The sequence below is a fragment of the Leiobunum rupestre genome, chromosome 3, assembly GCF_980474605.1.
Source record: "Leiobunum rupestre chromosome 3, qqLeiRupe1.1.hap1, whole genome shotgun sequence".
Classification (NCBI taxonomy): Eukaryota; Metazoa; Arthropoda; class Arachnida; order Opiliones; family Sclerosomatidae; genus Leiobunum; species Leiobunum rupestre.
Genome location: NC_143386.1, coordinates 39298683 through 39322436, shown reverse-complemented (window position 1 = coordinate 39322436; position 23754 = coordinate 39298683). Strand labels below are relative to the sequence as shown.

The following is a 23754-nucleotide window of genomic DNA, read 5'->3' as shown; positions in this document are numbered from 1 at the left end:
CTGTCACCACTTTAACAATGCCCGAGTATAGCGAGCCTGGGAATTCCTTTAAAGGAGTACTGACCCCTTTTCGCGCCAAAACGCCAACCAATCGGCGCCATTTTGAATAATTTCGCGACAGCCAATAAGCGCGCAGTATCCGCGTCGCGTAGTAACCACGTGGTTCCCGCGCCGCGTAGTTACCACGTGGTCCCCGCGCCAGCCAATCAGCGCGCGCGCCACCTGGCGGGAGTAACCTGACACCCGTGGCCACGCCCACAATGTCGCCACCTGCCGGAAGTGACCTAGTTTACACACAGGGGGGGAAGGAAGCGGGGACTTCCGGTGCCGACCCCCACGTGTACCTCTACATGGAAAACCCTCAAAGATTGTGGACACTCCTACTCAGAATCGGAGTAAAATGACGTCTAAAGGCTACACTAATTATCCTACCTCGAAATCCCCAGAACATTTGGCTTCGCAGTTGTTGTTGAATAAATAAATATTACGAATACATAATATTTTTTTAGTTTCCTAAAACAAAATTTAAACTCAACCTTTAGGAAAATCAGTTGATCCAATGTCCAAATTTGGATCCAACTTTAGTCGAGATATTCCTAGTTTGATTTCAGTTCTGTTTGGATCAAATTATTTGATTTGCGTACATTTGTTCGAATTTCATTCGTCCGAACGGTGGTACAAATGTCCGAATGATCATTTGTCCGAATGCCGGAAAACAGGTTCGTATGTCCGAAAACGTATTTCATTTGCCCGAAAAATTGGTCACAACTTTTGTTGGTGATTTAGTCGTTCAATTTATGGTAACTTAACTGGCGAATTTCATTTGTTCGAATAATCGTTTGTCCGTTTTTCGAACACTAGGAATTGGTTGTTTTTTAAATATTGTTAATATAGTAATAGTAACATTAACGTGAACCAAACCTAACCTAAAATATCCACAATATTCAACGCAATTCCCACTTACTATATCGGCCAAAGGAAAAATTGACATAATAGGACAGCAATAAGATATACTAATTAAGCGACAGAATTCGGACAAGTGATGCTACCGATTCGGACGAATGAAACAAACAAGTAGTCCAATTCGAAAAATTGAAATTTTTTTTATTTCGGCGGTTCGGACGAATGAAATTTGAACATTTGTTCCACCGTTCGGACGACTGAAACCTATGGAACGCCATCCAGGTCAAAATTATGAATAAAAAAACAAACTGTAGGGAAAAATATAAATTTGCCAAAAATAAAATTTCTGTTAGAAAAAATATAAATTTGCCAAAAATAAAATTTCTGTTAGAAAAAATATAAATTTGCCAAAAATAAAATTTCTGTTAGAAAAAATATAAATTTGCCAAAAATAAAATTTCTGTTAGAAAAAATATAAATTTGCCAAAAATAAAATTTCTGTTAGAAAAAATATAAATTTGCCAAAAATAAAATTTCTGTTAGAAAAAATATAAATTTGCCAAAAATAAAATTTCTGTTAGAAAAAATATAAATTTGCCAAAAATAAAATTTCTGTTAGAAAAAATATAAATTTGCCAAAAATAAAATTTCTGTTAGAAAAAATATAAATTTGCCAAAAATAAAATTTGTTAGAAAAAATATAAATTTGGCCAAAAATAAAATCTGTTAGAAAAAATATAAATTTGTCCAAAAAATTATTTTCGTTGGGAAAAAATGTTTTCGTTGGGAAAAAATATTTTCGTTGGGAAAAAATATTTTCGTTGGGAAAAAATATTTTCGTTGGGAAAAAATATTTTCGTTGGGAAAAAATATTTTCGTTGGGAAAAAATATTTTCGTTGGGAAAAAATATTTTCGTTGAGAAAAATTAGTTTTTTGTGATTTTTTTTCTAAATTCCAATGATCTAATTGCTAGTGATTTTCACGGCAATATACCAGTGCTACCGAATAACCGAACCCAACCTAACCTATACTACGCGCGAAAGCCAAGATATCCATAAGTAACCTTATCGAAACGGTATTATACGAAAGTATTGGCGCCTTACGGCGCGGCACCACCGCAACCCCATTCATGCTAATCAAGCTGGGCCGTCTACACTGCGACCTAAAGGACCGTACCTAGCCAAATCGTACCGAGTATTGTCCAATTCAAATATTTTCTCAACACAAAATACTTTTTATCAACACAAAATATTTTTTATCAACACAAAATATTTTTTATCAACACAAAATATTTTTTATCAACACAAAATATTTTTTAACAACACAAAATATTTTTTATCAACACAAAATATTTTTTATCAACAAAAAATATTATTTTTCAACACTAAATATTTTTTATTTTAAAATGAAAGGCGTTAAAAATAATAATTTTTGCATTGTAATATAAAAATTTTCGATATTTTTTATTTTTATTGCAAAATGTGTGGAAAAAGTCCATATTTTTTTATTTGTAATTTTGAACTGGATGGCGTTCCATACCTACCCCAATCATTTCAGTCAAATCGGAATGAACTTGAATTTGATATATTTAATTGGATGAACTATAACTCATTTTCGATAGGTTAAAACTGTGAAATATAGTTACTTTATTTATTGGCTTACTATCAAAATTGTGTTATAAAGAGAAACATGGTTTTAATTGATTTTCAAAGAGAATAGGTTTGGTGACGAATAAAGGATCTAGATGCAGAAACAGTTGAAAGTTATTTGAACCCACAACACGACATTAACTGGATCCCCATCCGAAATTTCGAGGTAGTTTTATGCACCGGGCGCAAGTGATTCCGTGAAATTGGCCTGAATAGCGGGTAATTTGATTTCAATATTTTATTAACATGGTTTCGGGTCCAAGTAGGTCCTCTATAGGTATCTAGCTCAAAACAGGGTCATTGTCGTATTTAATGGGCCTGTTTTAATCTTGAAAGGGAAGTCTCTGTTTCGGATGCCAACTTCGTACGTATCGTCAAGTGCTGGTTGTAGGCTGCCAATGGTACATTTCCTCGGACGGGTCTGCGTACCTAATGCCTTCGAGATGTTGCTCTAAATAGAGGTGCATTCAATTTCATTGTTTTTGAACATTCGGACAAGGTCTTTTGTCTGGTCCTTTTATTGGTATTATTGATAATTGAATTGTATTTTCCAAAGAAAATAGATTTTTTTATCAAAAACAAATGATGGTTTTACCAGAAGAAAATGAACTTTCTCGTTTTACGCGCTATTTCGGTCGCGATTATACTAATTTAATTGTGTTTATCTGGAATTTAACTGTAAGTGAATTAACTTTTTTTACCGAAAGTAAATGAACATCTTTTACCGGCTTTGATTCTTATGGCTTGCCAAATAATCAGATTCCAATTCAACTTCTACATAACATGTATTGCTACAAAGGCTTAGCGCGTTTTGAGTGGTATTTCGTAGCTTCCCTCAAAGGGGTTTGATATAACTTAAAATATGCTGTCGTTTGATTGATAACGCTAGTGCAGTCCCTATGTTAGTTTATGAAGGAGGTTTTCCATCCAAAAATGATTATGATGCATCGATCGATTAGTAAATATTGTACTCTCGAGTTTTAAATAAATTTTTGCACTAATGGGCCCCACAAAATTAGGTATTCTATATATCTCCACAATTTAAATTTTATATCTTTACTTTCTGCGCGCATTACGTGCATTTTTATTAAACTTTGCAAGTAAAAGCGTTAGAAAATTGGGCAAAAAAAGGTAAAACCTAACAAATTTAAAGCAATGAAAAAACATTCGAAATACTAGGACCAATAGGTCAGCTAGGTTTGTACCCAAGGCACCACCCTAGGCCCAAGTCATCCAACGACTTATAATGCCTTAAAAATTTAAACGCGAAACTCGCACCAAATAGATCTTCGAGTTGGAGCTCATCAGGTAGCGCGCAGGGAATTTGGCACGCGACTAACTAAACCGGAAAGAGAAGCTAACCCTAAGCATTAAAAATTTCAACAGGCGTTGAGTATCAACGGGTAACCAAATAGTGGGATATTGGTGGAGAATGAAATGAACTACCACAGTGGGAGTGCATGTTGATAAATTGTTCGGAATTGTCATACAGCTCTGAAAACTGATACACACTTACCCGGAACTATTCTATAAAATAGTTAATAATATTTTAAGAATATTTTAAGAAAATTCTTATTGGTTTGGTTTTTATAAGCAATTTAACCTATTGGTACCGAGATCGTGTTAGTATGAGATTAGCTGGCGATTTCTAATGAAACGTTATAAGATTCATAAGAAAGGGAAGCGTACAAATAAGGTCAACTATCGTCCAATAAACCTAACTAGTCAAGTTTGTTTGAAAGAGGACAAGTGCATTCACCCGGCCCAGCACGGGTTTTTTCGTGGGAGTACTTTTACCTCTAAACTTCTTCATGCTACCTCCGACTGAGATGACTGTTTTTGTATCTGGATTTGGCAAAGGCCTTTGATACCATACCCGGCAATGGTCTTGAGGAGACTATTCACCGTTCTGGTATTTGTGGTCAAGCTGTGGACTGGCTTGTGAGTTTTTCACCGATCGAAGCCAATGAGTTGTGTATTTAAAAACCAAATGAAATTTTGTTTGTTTTGATGACGACTCAAAACTGTCAAATGAAAGGGATAATCAGCACCACCTTAGGCCTAAGTCATCGAGCAACCTTTAAGGCCATTTAAAAGTCTCCTGGTTGATTTGGATGCGGTATTCAAACGGACAAAGAGCAAGGTATGCATTCCAACGTTTCTAAATGCGAAGTACATCACCTTGGCTCTAAAAATCCCAATTATAAATACAAAATTGATCGCCGATAAATCTCATACTGACACGATCTCTGCACAATTGTTTAAATTGCTCATAAAAAGCCAACCAACATATTTTTCTCTAGGGGCCGTGTGTATCAAATTTCCGAGCTGTATGACAATTTCGAAAAAATTTTAACTATAAGGTTAGGTTAATAAAAATCACTAATGGACTAAAAAGCAGTTAAATTACGCAAAACAGTAGAAAAGCCCATACTAAAAAGGCGGCAATAAAGCTAAACCCTAACAAATATAAAGTAATTATATACATACATTTAGACGCTAAGTAATGATTCTTGAGATGGCGGTTCAGAAACTACAGATCTCCTCCTTTGAAAGTTAAATTTTATTGACTTTAGTTTAAACTTCATCTGAACATGAAAAAACCAAAGAATCTCCATCAATTTAAGAACAATATCTGAAACAGTTAACAAATGCAAAATTCGTCTATGAATGCGTCCATGAGTGGTTTTGAAGACAGTTTATGAAATATACTTTGAAAAGAAAATAAATCGGAAATAAATAAAAAACAATTAAAATGAACATTGGCTTTCGTTGGTTTCTTCTTCATGAGAGAACTCGATCTTGATGGGAGGGGCAGGGATCCTAGGGACACCCTCGTTGTTGTCCCCAACAGGGCGACATTCCAACTCTTCTCTCTCTACGACTGACGGAACCGGAAATTGGTCGAGGAAGTCAAAAAAAGGCTCTCGTTTGACGCTGCTGATGTTGAGACATTCAGAGCCGGAAACCATTTCTTTCTTTATGTTTGCAGTGTCAGCATCAGGTTCGCCAACTTCCGCTTTCCCAACGAGGACGCGGTCGATCTTTACAGTGAGAGATTCAATCTGTTCCTTCGTCACACGTCGCAGTTGCACCAAGCAATACCTACCACCGTTATGACGACCATAGGAGTCAAATTGACATGGTTGTGATTGAAAGGCTGGTTCTTGCTCGTGAATCTTCGATGCACCAATTTGGTTTCCAGATGGACCATGAACTCGAAGGTGACCTTTGAGGGTTTTATTGGTAGCGCAGTTACGGTCGCCATTGGGGCATTTGTGGGTCTTTTCCCCTTCACAGAGACGTGCTCTTTTGTGGCGATTTAAATAACGCTTTGTTGCAGACACGTAACTACACTGTTCACACTGAAATGGTTTTTCGCCGGAGTGAGTTCTTCTGTGGCGATTCAAAGCACCCTTCGTTGCAGACGCGTAGCTACACTGGTCACACTGAAATGGTTTTTCACCCGAGTGAGTTCTTTTGTGGGCAATCAAATGACTATTCTGTGCAGACGCGTACCTACATTGGTCACAATGAAATGGTTTATCACCCGAATGAGTTCTTATGTGGGCAATCAAATGACCCTTCTGTGCAGACGCGTACCTACATTGGTCACACTGAAATGGTTTATCACCCGAATGAAATCTTTTGTGGGTAATCAAATGACTCTTCTGTGCAGACGCATACCTACATTGGTCACACTGAAATGGTTTATCACCCGAATGAGTTCTTATGTGGGCAATCAAATGACCCTTCTGTGCAGACGCGTACCTACATTGGTCACACTGAAATGGTTTATCACCCGAATGAAATCTTTTGTGGGTAATCAAATGACTCTTCTGTGCAGACGCATACCTACATTGGTCACACTGAAATGGTTTATCACCCGAATGAGTTCTTATGTGGGCAATCAAATGACCCTTCTGTGCAGACGCGTACCTACATTGGTCACACTGAAATGGTTTATCACCCGAATGAAATCTTTTGTGGGTAATCAAATGACACTTCTGTGCAGACGCGTACCTACACTGATCACACTGAAATGGTTTCTCGCCCGAGTGAGTTCTTCTGTGGCTAACGAAATTACTCTTGCGGCTCGTTGCGTAATCGCACTCTGTGCACTGGAACTTCTTATCTTCTCGGCCACTCATTTGGCACAATCACGCTTTATAAGTTTAATTGAAAAGTTTCTTTTGGAATTTTGAATTTGTCTCACAAATACAACCAGAAAGTCTTATATTGTTCGTTATCGATAAAACCACTTCTAGAAATCCCTAAAATAAAGTTAAATTTAAATAAAAAGGAATTTTAAAATATAACGTTAAAAACCGATTCGGCGCCAGCCCTCGTAAGAGTAAGATTTTGGTACAATTATAGTATAAGGTATCCGTCGCCATTTTCTTTCTTATTCAATTTTTTTTTAAACAATCAATGGTCAAACCAATTTTATTTAAAATAAACCCCCGCTTTTCAAGAAACATTGAGAATTTATGGTATATTTTGAAAATTAAAAAATACGTTATTCTATCCAATATAGGTAGAATATACAGAGCAAATTTGGTGGTATTTATTCATTTTGATAGATTGATAGATAGTAGGGTACACGTCGGTATTCTTACTACTTTTGGACTTAACTACGATTTAATATTTTTGCTATTCAAATAATGATTAATATTATTTTTATTTAATTTAACGTCTTTTTTCCCAGTTTTGTCTTTTAATTCTTAGTTTAGGTTAAATTAGGGTTACGGTTAGAGATAGGTTAGGTTAGGTTAGGTTTGGTTAGGTTGATGTACGCGCGCCGAAGGCGCGTAGGCACCGTAGGTTAGGTTAGGTTAGGTTAGGTTGGGTTAGGTTAGGTTAGGTTGGGTTGGGTTAGGTTAGGTTAGGTTAGGTTGATGTACGTGCGCCGTAGGCGTTTAAGCACTGTTGTATACGAGGGGTCCGACACTCAGTTAATAAGTAAAACTACCCAGAAAAAAGCTTAAACCCACCCGAAAATAAGCTAAAACGTATCCGAAAATAAAATAAAAAATACGCCTTTTTCCAAAATATTGCTGGTTAATTTTAATTTAGTAAGTCGTATTGCCCACGGCACCAAGAATTTTTAAAATTTTGTAATATAGGTGCTTATTTATGATTTACTACTATTTCTGCGACGTTTCGTCGGCCAATAAAAATGAGGTGCATTACTCCGGCTATCGTCAAGTCCAAAATGGCTCTTTATATTCTACCTATATGGGATGGAATAACGTAATTTATGATTTTGAAAATATACCATAAATTCTCAATGTTTCTCGAAAAGCGGGGTTTTATTTGAAAAAAATTGTATTGTCCATTGATTGTTCAAAAAAAAGTTAAAAAAACAAAATGGCGACTGATACCTTATACTATAATTCTACCAAGATTTCAATGAAAACATTTACGTTCAACTCACGCGAACCAACATTTTTAACAATCGATGTTGGCTAACACGAGTCAGAAAGTGCATAGATACGTTTCTGTTTCACAGCGTAAATTCCCAAAACTTTATAATTTTTACGTCCATTTACAGGTTTAATCATTTTATTGGAATATTTCCGTATCTTTCCGAAAAAAAGCATAAAGGTTTTCATTTCATGATTAGCCTAATATTGTTCGCAAATTTTAATTTCGCGACATTTTCGCCTCAGTTTTTCGAATCCAAAAGTAAATCTAAACCTCTAGACTAGTCTAGAATAAGAACACTTAATTAGAAATAAACGTTACAATTTTTGAATTTTCCAATTCCACATTTAATTTTTTCGGAAAATTCACAACTCTAGGACTAACTGTGGGAAACGGAAATATTTTTATCCCAGCAGATAACTCGCCTATCTTTTCCCGCTAAAAATGAAAACACCGTATTCCTACGGCACCTTTTAGAATAAAAACGATATTCGTGACCAAGGCTTAGCTACAAGTTTTTTTAAATATTGGTAATTTACATACATATCTTTTGAATTGACCCATAAAATTTTAAATAATCATTTTACTTACCTTAATTGAATTAAGTTGATAATAATTTGTATTAGAAGAGGAATTATTTGTAGAATTAGAAGTAATTATCTTTATAAGCTAACAAGCGACAACATGGTCAATATGCCAAAATTCCAAGTTTTTAAGATAACATTGTTGGATACAGTAAGGTACATGAAAGAGCAATTGTTATATATGGACGTATCTAAACAATCAAACATTAAAATTTGTCGCGATAAGCATTCCATGTATATAGTGCACATACTATTAAAATTTACTTTGGCAAAACGTTTTTCATTTTCCTTATAACCAATAAAAAAAAAATTATTGATGGAAATTAAGTATTTAGTAGAACACCTATCCGAGCACTTGCTATATTATCTCGAGTCAGAATGAAGCCGATTTTACCCCCTCGTATCTCAAAAACTATAGGACGTATCAAAACAAGTGATGTATCGTTTGAAAGGTTACAGGCACGCGACAAACATATACGAATTCCATCGAACAGGGCTGAGGCGACGTTTCGTAGTAATGGGGCAAAGTAAGGCTTAATTTTTCTTCTTCTTCTTCTTCCTATTCTTCCATCTTCTCCTCGCAGACCGCTCTACAGCAAAAACTACTGAACCGATTTAAATGAAATTTCGTATACAGTTTCAAATTAAGCTCCCATTGTCTCCTGCCGAAGGAGAAGTTCATATCTAGTATAGTTCTTGAGCTATGGTGACAAATGTACAATTCAGCGAATCGATAACGAAACCATGGAGTAATAAACACATAAGAAGTACTAAACCGGAGCGATCAGCGATTTTAAAAAATTAATGCAAAAGGTTTGATGGTTGATTCTAGGTGAAAATTGGCGCTGTGTTCGAAAAAATAGTCTTAAAGGTTGAAATGCCCGCTAAGACGGATATACTTGGAAACTATGTACGCAACATTTTTACTGTGGATTGTAGGTAAAAAGGGGCGCTGAGTTCGACAACAATAGTCTGGCGAGTGTCAGGGTGGGGGTTGTCCGCCATAGGGCTTGTCGATAAATAAGTCCAGTTTATGACGTTTATGGGAATATAATTACAGATCTTGCCCTAGGGAAATTTATTAAACATTCGAATGGTACTGATTTATAGGTTGTTTCTAAGTGAAAGAGGTGCAGTGAGTTCGAAGTGTCTCCAGTGCCGTCGCCAGCCGAAAATCTTTGGTAGGGTCAGGGTAAGGCACGATTTTTCAATTATAATCGGAGTTTTAATAACATTGTTTAAAATTATTTTGTTTGACTTAACAAAACCAAGAATGTATTTATTTACATATACTTAAGGATAATAATTATATAATGAAGGATTTTCAATTGATAACGCCACACTAACTCGATTCTTCTCCTGTCTTGTGCGGGGGGAGTAGGGGTCGTGGCGGAATAGTTAGCGCTTACGCCTTGCAGCAAGTGAAGCCGGGTTCGATCTAAGCTTGCTGTGAAAATCCGGAAGTAGTCCTTCTGCTTATTTTGCAAGGTCTCTCCTCACTGGTTAAAGGTGTTTTCTCCGAGATCTTCGATTTTTTCTTCGCGTAAACACTTTCTCAGGTTAACGGTAATAGTATTGAGCTGTCGGTTAGCTCGCGTGGCCTGAAGAGCCTACCACCACCCACCTATGTTATATAAACCGGCCACTGATTAAAAGGCAAGTTGACTTACATCTGTAGTGGTGACTTTGGTATTAGCATAGCTGATTATTTCAAAGCGTAACCCACGTCTGTTTTAAGGAGCCAATGATATACCGGGACGATTTGAATTATTTCAAAAAGGCGGAGCATACGGAGAGAAGAAAGGTGATAAGGTTGGAAAAAATGCTAAAAATCGTCTAAATTTATTCATTTACCCTGGGTATAACTTTTTTTTTGCAAAACTTAGTCAAAATAAAAGTAACAGTTAAATCGAACTCGAGAGGTTTGCAAATACGTTATCAAAAATGTATATTTTAGCCACTACGTCAGCGCCGCCGAGTGTGGCGTTTGAGAACGTTTGTATACGGGCCATGCAAGGGACATAATCGTACCTGGCAGTCGTAGAAATCAGAAAGTAACTAGAACGATTTTCGAAATGGTAGATCACACCCTGATTTGAAATTGGTAGATTAGTCAGTAACGCCATCTTTCAACCATATCCTTTATTCCTAACGAAGGTAGACTTTTTAAAATACAAAATTAGCGAGAGAGGCCGCTAGCGGCAGATTTTTCTTTGAAATTAATAGGGTGGGCCAATCGAATATCAGGGCGGGCCTGGTCCAGTTTCAATAGTCGCCCCGCCACCTATCGATAATGTACAGAAATGTTCGAGTACCACTAGTACGGACAGAATCGTTACAGCTAAGCTAAGAAAACTTGTCTCGGCCATCGCGCCGAAAATTCGTTCTAGCGCATGAGCGAGAGATAGCATTTTCAGCCAATAGTATGTTTCTTTCTTTCCCACAATGCTTTGCGAACATCCCAAGAACCGTTGAAAATTTTCAAACCAATTTATTTAACGGTGTATTTGATACAATGCGATTCTAATATTAGCCATTCTATTTGAAATGTTTTATGGTTGTACAAAGGATTTTAACTCAGTAAAATACTTAGGACGCGCGAGGTTTAGCATATTACTTCAGAGCACATCACTTGTCGATAAATAAGTCCAGTTTATGAGGTTTATGGAAATATAATTACAGATCTTGCCCGTTATTTGATTTCACTACTTTTATGGCCTAGAGTAATATAGGACGTGACGTTTTTGTTTAAAGGACCTTGCAATTTTTAACCGAATGGTTTTTGGCTGGATTTTTAATTTACCAAACGTGTTGCGGACCCAGATAAACAGTCACCGAGGCAATGGTTTAGCGGTGGTGCAGAAGACCCCGCAACTGAGGGAGAAGGGGGCTCGAAGTTAGGGGGCCCTTTTCGTTTCGAGTTGCATTGCTCCGACTGTGAAGCAAAGCTTGAGTGAACGAAGATTTGTACGCTTCTTTTTAATTGCCCTATCACCCATTTCGATATCGTGCACTCGATCACAATAAACTATTCTATAAATTATTACTTTCTTGGTTGTTCACATTTGTGGCCCGATTTTTCATGAAGCAAGATCTGTAATTATATTTCCATAAACCTCATAAACTGGACTTATTTATCGACAAGTGATGTGCTCTGAAGTAATATGCTAAACCTCGCGCGTCCTAAGTATTTTACTGAGTTAAAATCCTTTGTACAACCATAAAACATTTCAAATAGAATGGCTAATATTAGAATCGCATTGTATCAAATACACCGTTAAATAAATTGGTTTGAAAATTTTCAACGGTTCTTGGGATGTTCGCAAAGCATTGTGGGAAAGAAAGAAACATACTATTGGCTGAAAATGCTATCTCTCGCTCATGCGCTAGAACGAATTTTCGGCGCGATGGCCGAGACAAGTTTTCTTAGCTTAGCTGTAACGATTCTGTCCGTACTAGTGGTACTCGAACATTTCTGTACATTATCGATAGGTGGCGGGGCGACTATTGAAACTGGACCAGGCCCGCCCTGATATTCGATTGGCCCACCCTATTAATTTCAAAGAAAAATCTGCCGCTAGCGGCCTCTCTCGCTAATTTTGTATTTTAAAAAGTCTACCTTCGTTAGGAATAAAGGATATGGTTGAAAGATGGCGTTACTGACTAATCTACCAATTTCAAATCAGGGTGTGATCTACCATTTCGAAAATCGTTCTAGTTACTTTCTGATTTCTACGACTGCCAGGTACGATTATGTCCCTTGCATGGCCCGTATACAAACGTTCTCAAACGCCACACTCGGCGGCGCTGACGTAGTGGCTAAAATATACATTTTTGATAACGTATTTGCAAACCTCTCGAGTTCGATTTAACTGTTACTTTTATTTTGACTAAGTTTTGCAAAAAAAAAGTTATACCCAGGGTAAATGAATAAATTTAGACGATTTTTAGCATTTTTTCCAACCTTATCACCTTTCTTCTCTCCGTATGCTCCGCCTTTTTGAAATAAATCAAATCGTCCCGGTATATCATTGGCTCCTTAAAACAGACGTGGGTTACGCTTTGAAATAATCAGCTATGCTAATACCAAAGTCACCACTACAGATGTAAGTCAACTTGCCTTTTAATCAGTGGCCGGTTTATATAACATAGGTGGGTGGTGGTAGGCTCTTCAGGCCACGCGAGCTAACCGACAGCTCAATACTATTACCGTTAACCTGAGAAAGTGTTTACGCGAAGAAAAAATCGAAGATCTCGGAGAAAACACCTTTAACCAGTGAGGAGAGACCTTGCAAAATAAGCAGAAGGACTACTTCCGGATTTTCACAGCAAGCTTAGATCGAACCCGGCTTCACTTGCTGCAAGGCGTAAGCGCTAACTATTCCGCCACGACCCCTACTCCCCCCGCACAAGACAGGAGAAGAATCGAGTTAGTGTGGCGTTATCAATTGAAAATCCTTCATTATATAATTATTATCCTTAAGTATATGTAAATAAATACATTCTTGGTTTTGTTAAGTCAAACAAAATAATTTTAAACAATGTTATTAAAACTCCGATTATAATTGAAAAATCGTGCCTTACCCTGACCCTACCAAAGATTTGGGGCTGGCGACGGCACTGGAGACACTTCGAACTCACTGCACCTCTTTCACTTAGAAACAACCTATAAATCAGTACCATTCGAATGTTTAATATATTTCCCTAGGGCAAGATCTGTAATTATATTCCTATAAACGTCATAAACTGGACTTATTTATCGACAAGCCCTATGGCGGACAACCCCCACCCTGACACTCGCCAGACTATTGTTGTCGAACTCAGCGCCCCTTTTTACCTACAATCCACAGTAAAAATGTTGCGTACATAGTTTCCAAGTATATCCGTCTTAGCGGGCATTTCAACCTTTAAGACTATTTTTTCGAACACAGCGCCAATTTTCACCTAGAATCAACCATCAAACCTTTTGCATTAATTTTTTAAAATCGCTGATCGCTCCGGTTTAGTACTTCTTATGTGTTTATTACTCCATGGTTTCGTTATCGATTCGCTGAATTGTACATTTGTCACCATAGCTCAAGAACTATACTAGATATGAACTTCTCCTTCGGCAGGAGACAATGGGAGCTTAATTTGAAACTGTATACGAAATTTCATTTAAATCGGTTCAGTAGTTTTTGCTGTAGAGCGGTCTGCGAGGAGAAGATGGAAGAATAGGAAGAAGAAGAAGAAGAAAAATTAAGCCTTACTTTGCCCCATTACTACGAAACGTCGCCTCAGCCCTGTTCGATGGAATTCGTATATGTTTGTCGCGTGCCTGTAACCTTTCAAACGATACATCACTTGTTTTGATACGTCCTATAGTTTTTGAGATACGAGGGGGTAAAATCGGCTTCATTCTGACTCGAGATAATATAGCAAGTGCTCGGATAGGTGTTCTACTAAATACTTAATTTCCATCAATAATTTTTTTTTTATTGGTTATAAGGAAAATGAAAAACGTTTTGCTAAAGTAAATTTTAATAGTATGTGCACTATATACATGGAATGCTTATCGCGACAAATTTTAATGTTTGATTGTTTAGATACGTCCATATATAACAATTGCTCTTTCATGTACCTTACTGTATCCAACAATGTTATCTTAAAAACTTGGAATTTTGGCATATTGACCATGTTGTCGCTTGTTAGCTTATAAAGATAATTACTTCTAATTCTACAAATAATTCCTCTTCTAATACAAATTATTATCAACTTAATTCAATTAAGGTAAGTAAGATGATTATTTAAAATTTTATGGGTCAATTCAAAAGATATGTATGTAAATTACCAATATTTAAAAAAACTTGTAGCTAAGCCTTGGTCACGAATATCGTTTTTATTCTAAAAGGTGCCGTAGGAATACGGTGTTTTCATTTTTAGCGGGAAAAGATAGGCGAGTTATCTGCTGGGTTAAAAATATTTCCGTTTCCCACAGTTAGTCCTAGAGTTGTGAATTTTCCGAAAAAATTAAATGTGGAATTGGAAAATTCAAAAATTGTAACGTTTATTTCTAATTAAGTGTTCTTATTCTAGACTAGTCTAGAGGTTTAGATTTACTTTTGGATTCGAAAAACTGAGGCGAAAATGTCGCGAAATTAAAATTTGCGAACAATATTAGGCTAATCATGAAATGAAAACCTTTATGCTTTTTTTCGGAAAGATACGGAAATATTCCAATAAAATGATTAAACCTGTAAATGGACGTAAAAATTATAAAGTTTTGGGAATTTACGCTGTGAAACAGAAACGTATCTATGCACTTTCTGACTCGTGTTAGCCAACATCGATTGTTAAAAATGTTGGTACGCGTGAGTTGAACGTAAATGTTTTCATTGAAATCTTGGTAGAATTATAGTATAAGGTATCAGTCGCCATTTTGTTTTTTTAACTTTTTTTTGAACACTCAATGGACAATACAATTTTTTTCAAATAAAACCCCGCTTTTCGAGAAACATTGAGAATTTATGGTATATTTTCAAAATCATAAATTACGTTATTCCATCCCATATAGGTAGAATATAAAGAGCCATTTTGGACTTGACGATAGCCGGAGTAATGCACCTCATTTTTATTGGCCGACGAAACGTCGCAGAAATAGTAGTAAATCATAAATAAGCACCTATATTACAAAATTTCCAAAATTCTTGGTGCCGTGGGCAATACGACTTACTAAATTAAAATTAACTAGCAATATTTTGGAAAAAGGCGTATTTTTTATTTTATTTTCGGATACGTTTTAGCTTATTTTCGGGTGGGTTTAAGCTTTTTTCTGGGTAGTTTTACTTATTAACTGAGTGTCGGACCCCTCGTATACAACAGTGCTTAAACGCCTACGGCGCGCGTACATCAACCTAACCTAACCTAACCCAACCCAACCTAACCTAACCTACGGTGCCTACGCGCCTTCGGCGCGCGTACATCAACCTAACCAAACCTAACCTATCTCTAACCGTAACCCTAATTTAACCTAAACTAAGAATTAAAAGACAAAACTGGGAAAAAAGACCTTAAATTAAATAAAAATAATATTAATCATTATTTGAATAGCAAAAATATTAAATCGTAGTTAAGTCCAAAAGTAGTAAGAATACCGACGTGTACCCTACTATCTATCAATCTATCAAAATGAATAAATACCACCAAATTTGCTCTGTATATTCTACCTATATTGGATAGAATAACGTATTTTTTAATTTTCAAAATATACCATAAATTCTCAATGTTTCTTGAAAAGCGGGGGTTTATTTTAAATAAAATTGGTTTGACCATTGATTGTTTAAAAAAAAATTGAATAAAAAAGAAAATGGCGACGGATACCTTATACTATAATTGTACCAAAATCTTACTCTTACGAGGGCTGGCGCCGAATCGGTTTTTAACGTAATATTTTAAAATTCCTTTTTATTTAAATTTAACTTTATTTTAGGGATTTCTAGAAGTGGTTTTATCGATAACGAACAATATAAGACTTTCTGGTTGTATTTGTGAGACAAATTCAAAATTCCAAAAGAAACTTTTCAATTAAACTTATAAAGCGTGATTGTGCCAAATGAGTGGCCGAGAAGATAAGAAGTTCCAGTGCACAGAGTGCGATTACGCAACGAGCCGCAAGAGTAATTTCGTTAGCCACAGAAGAACTCACTCGGGCGAGAAACCATTTCAGTGTGATCAGTGTAGGTACGCGTCTGCACAGAAGTGTCATTTGATTGTCCACGAAAGAACTCACTCCTGCGAAAAGCCATTTCAGTGTGACCAATGTAGGTACGCGTCTGCACAGAAGGGTGCTTTGATTGCCCACAAAATAACTCATTCGGGTGATAAACCATTTCATTGTGACCAGTGTAGCTACGCGTCTACACAGAAGGGTGCTTTGATTGCCCACAAAATAACTCATTCGGGTGATAAACCATTTCATTGTGACCAATGTAAGTACGCGTCTGCACAGAAGAGGTATTTGATTGCCCACAAAAGATTTCATTCGGGTGATAAACCATTTCAGTGTGACCAATGTAGGTATGCGTCTGCACAGAAGAGTCATTTGATTACCCACAAAAGATTTCATTCGGGTGATAAACCATTTCAGTGTGACCAATGTAGGTACGCGTCTGCACAGAAGGGTCATTTGATTGCCCACATAAGAACTCATTCGGGTGATAAACCATTTCATTGTGACCAATGTAGGTACGCGTCTGCACAGAATAGTCATTTGATTGCCCACAAAAGAACTCACTCGGGTGAAAAACCATTTCAGTGTGACCAGTGTAGCTACGCGTCTGCAACGAAGGGTGCTTTGAATCGCCACAGAAGAACTCACTCCGGCGAAAAACCATTTCAGTGTGAACAGTGTAGTTACGTGTCTGCAACAAAGCGTTATTTAAATCGCCACAAAAGAGCACGTCTCTGTGAAGGGGAAAAGACCCACAAATGCCCCAATGGCGACCGTAACTGCGCTACCAATAAAACCCTCAAAGGTCACCTTCGAGTTCATGGTCCATCTGGAAACCAAATTGGTGCATCGAAGATTCACGAGCAAGAACCAGCCTTTCAATCACAACCATGTCAATTTGACTCCTATGGTCGTCATAACGGTGGTAGGTATTGCTTGGTGCAACTGCGACGTGTGACGAAGGAACAGATTGAATCTCTCACTGTAAAGATCGACCGCGTCCTCGTTGGGAAAGCGGAAGTTGGCGAACCTGATGCTGACACTGCAAACATAAAGAAAGAAATGGTTTCCGGCTCTGAATGTCTCAACATCAGCAGCGTCAAACGAGAGCCTTTTTTTGACTTCCTCGACCAATTTCCGGTTCCGTCAGTCGTAGAGAGAGAAGAGTTGGAATGTCGCCCTGTTGGGGACAACAACGAGGGTGTCCCTAGGATCCCTGCCCCTCCCATCAAGATCGAGTTCTCTCATGAAGAAGAAACCAACGAAAGCCAATGTTCATTTTAATTGTTTTTTATTTATTTCCGATTTATTTTCTTTTCAAAGTATATTTCATAAACTGTCTTCAAAACCACTCATGGACGCATTCATAGACGAATTTTGCATTTGTTAACTGTTTCAGATATTGTTCTTAAATTGATGGAGATTCTTTGGTTTTTTCATGTTCAGATGAAGTTTAAACTAAAGTCAATAAAATTTAACTTTCAAAGGAGGAGATCTGTAGTTTCTGAACCGCCATCTCAAGAATCATTACTTAGCGTCTAAATGTATGTATATAATTACTTTATATTTGTTAGGGTTTAGCTTTATTGCCGCCTTTTTAGTATGGGCTTTTCTACTGTTTTGCGTAATTTAACTGCTTTTTAGTCCATTAGTGATTTTTATTAACCTAACCTTATAGTTAAAATTTTTTCGAAATTGTCATACAGCTCGGAAATTTGATACACACGGCCCCTAGAGAAAAATATGTTGGTTGGCTTTTTATGAGCAATTTAAACAATTGTGCAGAGATCGTGTCAGTATGAGATTTATCGGCGATCAATTTTGTATTTATAATTGGGATTTTTAGAGCCAAGGTGATGTACTTCGCATTTAGAAACGTTGGAATGCATACCTTGCTCTTTGTCCGTTTGAATACCGCATCCAAATCAACCAGGAAACTTTTAAATGGCCTTAAAGGTTGCTCGATGACTTAGGCCTAAGGTGGTGCTGATTATCCCTTTCATTTGACAGTTTTGAGTCGTCATCAAAACAAACAAAATTTCATTTGGTTTTTAAATACACAACTCATTGGCTTCGATCGGTGAAAAACTCACAAGCCAGTCCACAGCTTGACCACAAATACCAGAACGGTGAATAGTCTCCTCAAGACCATTGCCGGGTATGGTATCAAAGGCCTTTGCCAAATCCAGATACAAAAACAGTCATCTCAGTCGGAGGTAGCATGAAGAAGTTTAGAGGTAAAAGTACTCCCACGAAAAAACCCGTGCTGGGCCGGGTGAATGCACTTGTCCTCTTTCAAACAAACTTGACTAGTTAGGTTTATTGGACGATAGTTGACCTTATTTGTACGCTTCCCTTTCTTATGAATCTTATAACGTTTCATTAGAAATCGTAAGCTAATCTCATACTAACACGATCTCGGTACCAATAGGTTAAATTGCTTATAAAAACCAAACCAATAAGAATTTTCTTAAAATATTCTTAAAATATTATTAACTATTTTATAGAATAGTTCCGGGTAAGTGTGTATCAGTTTTCAGAGCTGTATGACAATTCCGAACAATTTATCAACATGCACTCCCACTGTGGTAGTTCATTTCATTCTCCACCAATATCCCACTATTTGGTTACCCGTTGATACTCAACGCCTGTTGAAATTTTTAATGCTTAGGGTTAGCTTCTCTTTCCGGTTTAGTTAGTCGCGTGCCAAATTCCCTGCGCGCTACCTGATGAGCTCCAACTCGAAGATCTATTTGGTGCGAGTTTCGCGTTTTAATTTTTAAGGCATTATAAGTCGTTGGATGACTTGGGCCTAGGGTGGTGCCTTGGGTACAAACCTAGCTGACCTATTGGTCCTAGTATTTCAAATGTTTTTTCATTGCTTTAAATTTGTTAGGTTTTACCTTTTTTTACCCAATTTTCTAACGCTTTTACTTGCAAAGTTTAATAAAAATGCACGTAATGCGCGCAGAAAGTAAAGATATAAAATTTAAATTGTGGAGATATATAGAATACCTAATTTTGTGGGGCCCATTAGTGCAAAAAATTATTTAAAACTCGAGAGTACAATATTTACTAATCGATCGATGCATCATAATCATTTTTGGATGGAAAACCTCCTTCATAAACTAACATAGGGACTGCACTAGCGTTATCAATCAAACGACAGCATATTTTAAGTTATATCAAACCCCTTTGAGGGAAGCTACGAAATACCACTCAAAACGCGCTAAGCCTTTGTAGCAATACATGTTATGTAGAAGTTGAATTGGAATCTGATTATTTGGCAAGCCATAAGAATCAAAGCCGGTAAAAGATGTTCATTTACTTTCGGTAAAAAAAGTTAATTCACTTACAGTAAAATTCCAGATAAACACAATTAAATTAGTATAATCGCGACCGAAATAGCGCGTAAAACGAGAAAGTTCATTTTCTTCTGGTAAAACCATCATTTGTTTTTGATAAAAAAATCTATTTTCTTTGGAAAATACAATTCAATTATCAATAATACCAATAAAAGGACCAGACCAAAGACCTTGTCCGAATGTTCAAAAACAATGAAATTGAATGCACCTCTATTTAGAGCAACATCTCGAAGGCATTAGGTACGCAGACCCGTCCGAGGAAATGTACCATTGGCAGCCTACAACCAGCACTTGACGATACGTACGAAGTTGGCATCCGAAACAGAGACTTCCCTTTCAAGATTAAAACAGGCCCATTAAATACGACAATGACCCTGTTTTGAGCTAGATACCTATAGAGGACCTACTTGGACCCGAAACCATGTTAATAAAATATTGAAATCAAATTACCCGCTATTCAGGCCAATTTCACGGAATCACTTGCGCCCGGTGCATAAAACTACCTCGAAATTTCGGATGGGGATCCAGTTAATGTCGTGTTGTGGGTTCAAATAACTTTCAACTGTTTCTGCATCTAGATCCTTTATTCGTCACCAAACCTATTCTCTTTGAAAATCAATTAAAACCATGTTTCTCTTTATAACACAATTTTGATAGTAAGCCAATAAATAAAGTAACTATATTTCACAGTTTTAACCTATCGAAAATGAGTTATAGTTCATCCAATTAAATATATCAAATTCAAGTTCATTCCAATTTGACTGAAATGATTGGGGTAGGTATGGAACGCCATCCAGTTCAAAATTACAAATAAAAAAATATGGACTTTTTCCACACATTTTGCAATAAAAATAAAAAATATCGAAAATTTTTATATTACAATGCAAAAATTATTATTTTTAACGCCTTTCATTTTAAAATAAAAAATATTTAGTGTTGAAAAATAATATTTTTTGTTGATAAAAAATATTTTGTGTTGATAAAAAATATTTTGTGTTGATAAAAAATATTTTGTGTTGATAAAAAATATTTTGTGTTGATAAAAAATATTTTGTGTTGATAAAAAATATTTTGTGTTGAGAAAATATTTGAATTGGACAATACTCGGTACGATTTGGCTAGGTACGGTCCTTTAGGTCGCAGTGTAGACGGCCCAGCTTGATTAGCATGAATGGGGTTGCGGTGGTGCCGCGCCGTAAGGCGCCAATACTTTCGTATAATACCGTTTCGATAAGGTTACTTATGGATATCTTGGCTTTCGCGCGTAGTATAGGTTAGGTTGGGTTCGGTTATTCGGTAGCACTGGTATATTGCCGTGAAAATCACTAGCAATTAGATCATTGGAATTTAGAAAAAAAATCACAAAAAACTAATTTTTCTCAACGAAAATATTTTTTCCCAACGAAAATATTTTTTCCCAACGAAAATATTTTTTCCCAACGAAAATATTTTTTCCCAACGAAAATATTTTTTCCCAACGAAAACATTTTTTCCCAACGAAAATAATTTTTTGGACAAATTTATATTTTTTCTAACAGATTTTATTTTTGGCCAAATTTATATTTTTTCTAACAGAAATTTTATTTTTGGCAAATTTATATTTTTTCTAACAGAAATTTTATTTTTGACAAATTTATATATTTTCTAACAGAAATTTTATTTTTGGCAAATTTATATTTTTTCTAACAGAAATTTTATTTTTGGCAAATTTATATTTTTTCTAACAGAAATTTTATTTTTGGCAAATTTATATTTTTTCTAACAGAAATTTTATTTTTGGCAAATTTATATTTTTTCTAACAGAAATTTTATTTTTGACAAATTTATATATTTTCTAACAGAAATTTTATTTTTGGCAAATTTATATTTTTTCTAACAGAAATTTTATTTTTGGCAAATTTATATTTTTTCTAACAGAAATTTTATTTTTGGCAAATTTATATTTTTTCTAACAGAAATTTTATTTTTGGCAAATTTATATTTTTTCTAACAGAAATTTTATTTTTGACAAATTTAAATTTTTTCTAACAGAAATTTTATTTTTGACAAATTTATATTTTTTCTAACAGAAATTTTATTTTTGGCAAATTTATATTTTTTCTAACAGAAATTTTATTTTTGGCAAATTTATATTTTTTCTAACAGAAATTTTATTTTTGGCAAATTTATATTTTTTCTAACAGAAATTTTATTTTTGACAAATTTATATATTTTCTAACAGAAATTTTATTTTTGGCAAATTTATATTTTTTCTAACAGAAATTTTATTTTTGGCAAATTTATATTTTTTCTAACAGAAATTTTATTTTTGGCAAATTTATATTTTTTCGAACAGAAATTTATATTTTTGGCAAATTTATATTTTTTCTAACAGAAATTTTATTTTTGGCAAATTTATATTTTTTCTAACAAATTTTATTTTTGGCAAATTTATATTTTTTCTAACAAATTTTATTTTTGGCAAATTTATATTTTTTCTAACAGAAATTTTATTTTTGGCAAATTTATATTTTTTCTAACAGAAATTTTATTTTTGGCAAATTTATATTTTTTCTAACAGAAATTTTATTTTTGGCAAATTTATATTTTTTCTAACAGAAATTTTATTTTTGGCAAATTTATATTTTTTCTAACAGAAATTTTATATAATTCGAAAGACTAGGATTATATATTTTTATCAAAATTTAGAACTTTTAATATATGGCGCATATAACACCGCGAAAAAGCGAAGAGATATACCATTTTAATATTTTGCTTAATTCAAACAGCAATGTTTCCCCGCCAAAACACGTACAACATCTATTTCACCCTTGTTTTCAACACATACGAAGCTAAGCTTCGAATATCAGTATGACTTGTATACTTAGACGTAAGGAGAGCGTAGGCTTCAGCATGCTGAAACCGGGGTACGTTCAGTAACGCTCATCAAAAACATCGCTGAGTAATCGATGCCAACATTTTGTTACTGTACGATTTTTCACGTTTCCGATTTGACGTCACGATAGGCATCCGATGCTCATCAAAAAAACCATCTCGGCGAGAAGGTTTTTTTGATGACTTGACGTCAAACGCGTCGGTGTTAACATTTATAGCCGCCATCTTTAAAAACAGCGCTGACTAAAATAACACCGTTCAGTAACTTCCTACGTCACTATGACGATGAGCGGTCATCAGGCAAACATCAAGTAAAAACCAATTTTTCCCAGATTCGCGTTACTGAACGTACCCCTGGGTGAAATAGAATATAAAAACACGCCTCCCTTTGAAACGCGCTTTCCCATAGGACGAAAAGAGTCCGGTGTCGTCGAGGAATTATCGGCTCGTTAAGCGACAACATGTTCAATCTGCCAAAAAACCAAAAGTTGTAAAGAAAACATTGTAGGATACAATAGGCAACGCGAAAAAACAATTTTTATATATGGATGTATCTAAACAGCCAAACATTTTAATAAAATAACAGAAATGTTTTTCAAATCGATTAAATATTATGCTAACTATTGATTATAATAAACAAAAGCACATCAATAGACAAATACAAAAAAATATTGAAAACTAAAACAGATTAAATAGGAATAGAGGCACTGATTTTTTTCATGGTTTTACAGTAATAAGGTTTAATTAAATTACGGAGGACTCATGAGGCTCATGAATTTTAATTGAAAATTATTAAAACCATTAAAAACATATATACAACTTAGATATTACAAAGATGTTCACAACACTTGACAAAGGAGCTCGTTAAGACCCGAAACGTTGTGTCCGGCTTTGTAATATCTAAGTTGTATATATGTTTTAATGGTTTTAATAAATTTCAATTAAAATTCATGTGCCTCATGAGTCCTCCGTAATTTAATTAAACCTTATCAGATGAAATAGGGTTCCAAAAGCCTAAATTTTGAATTTTTTTCGCGAAAATAATAAAAACAAGAATCACAATCCAAACTCTAATAAATTTAATCACATTTAACCATAGACAATAAACAGACCCCAATAGCACAAACAAATATAATTTATCACTATGATAGAACATATCCCCTCTTACTGTTCGAAGTATCATTCCTGAATTTTTTTTAACTTTACCCCCTTTACCACCCGAGTTAGAAGCGTTTTACCATTA

General features: G+C 35.4%; 2 protein-coding genes across 4 annotated transcripts in view; one reads left to right on the top strand and one right to left on the bottom strand.

Annotated features, from left to right (window-relative positions):
- The window catches only part of LOC149951738 (uncharacterized), an 86594-nt gene extending 69038 nt beyond the window's left edge, over positions 1-17556 (top strand). The window contains exon 2 of the mRNA XM_090169656.1: positions 16033-17556. Within this exon, the coding sequence (XP_090025782.1) occupies positions 16156-17556 (1401 nt within the window). The 5' untranslated portion in view covers positions 16033-16155. The remainder of the gene's footprint in view (positions 1-16032) is intronic.
- Positions 5186-23754, bottom strand: part of LOC149951735 (uncharacterized) — a 52227-nt gene continuing 33658 nt past the window's right edge. For 2 of the 3 annotated variants that reach the window (XM_090168186.1, XM_090168187.1), the window contains exons 2-3: positions 6577-6827; positions 5186-6156 (exon numbers count right to left, since the gene is read on the bottom strand). In XM_090168186.1, the coding sequence (XP_090024312.1) occupies positions 5304-6156; positions 6577-6704 (981 nt within the window). In that variant the 5' untranslated portion in view covers positions 6705-6827 and the 3' untranslated portion in view covers positions 5186-5303. The remainder of the gene's footprint in view (positions 6157-6576; positions 6828-23754) is intronic. The other variant, XM_090168188.1, reaches the window with a different exon arrangement.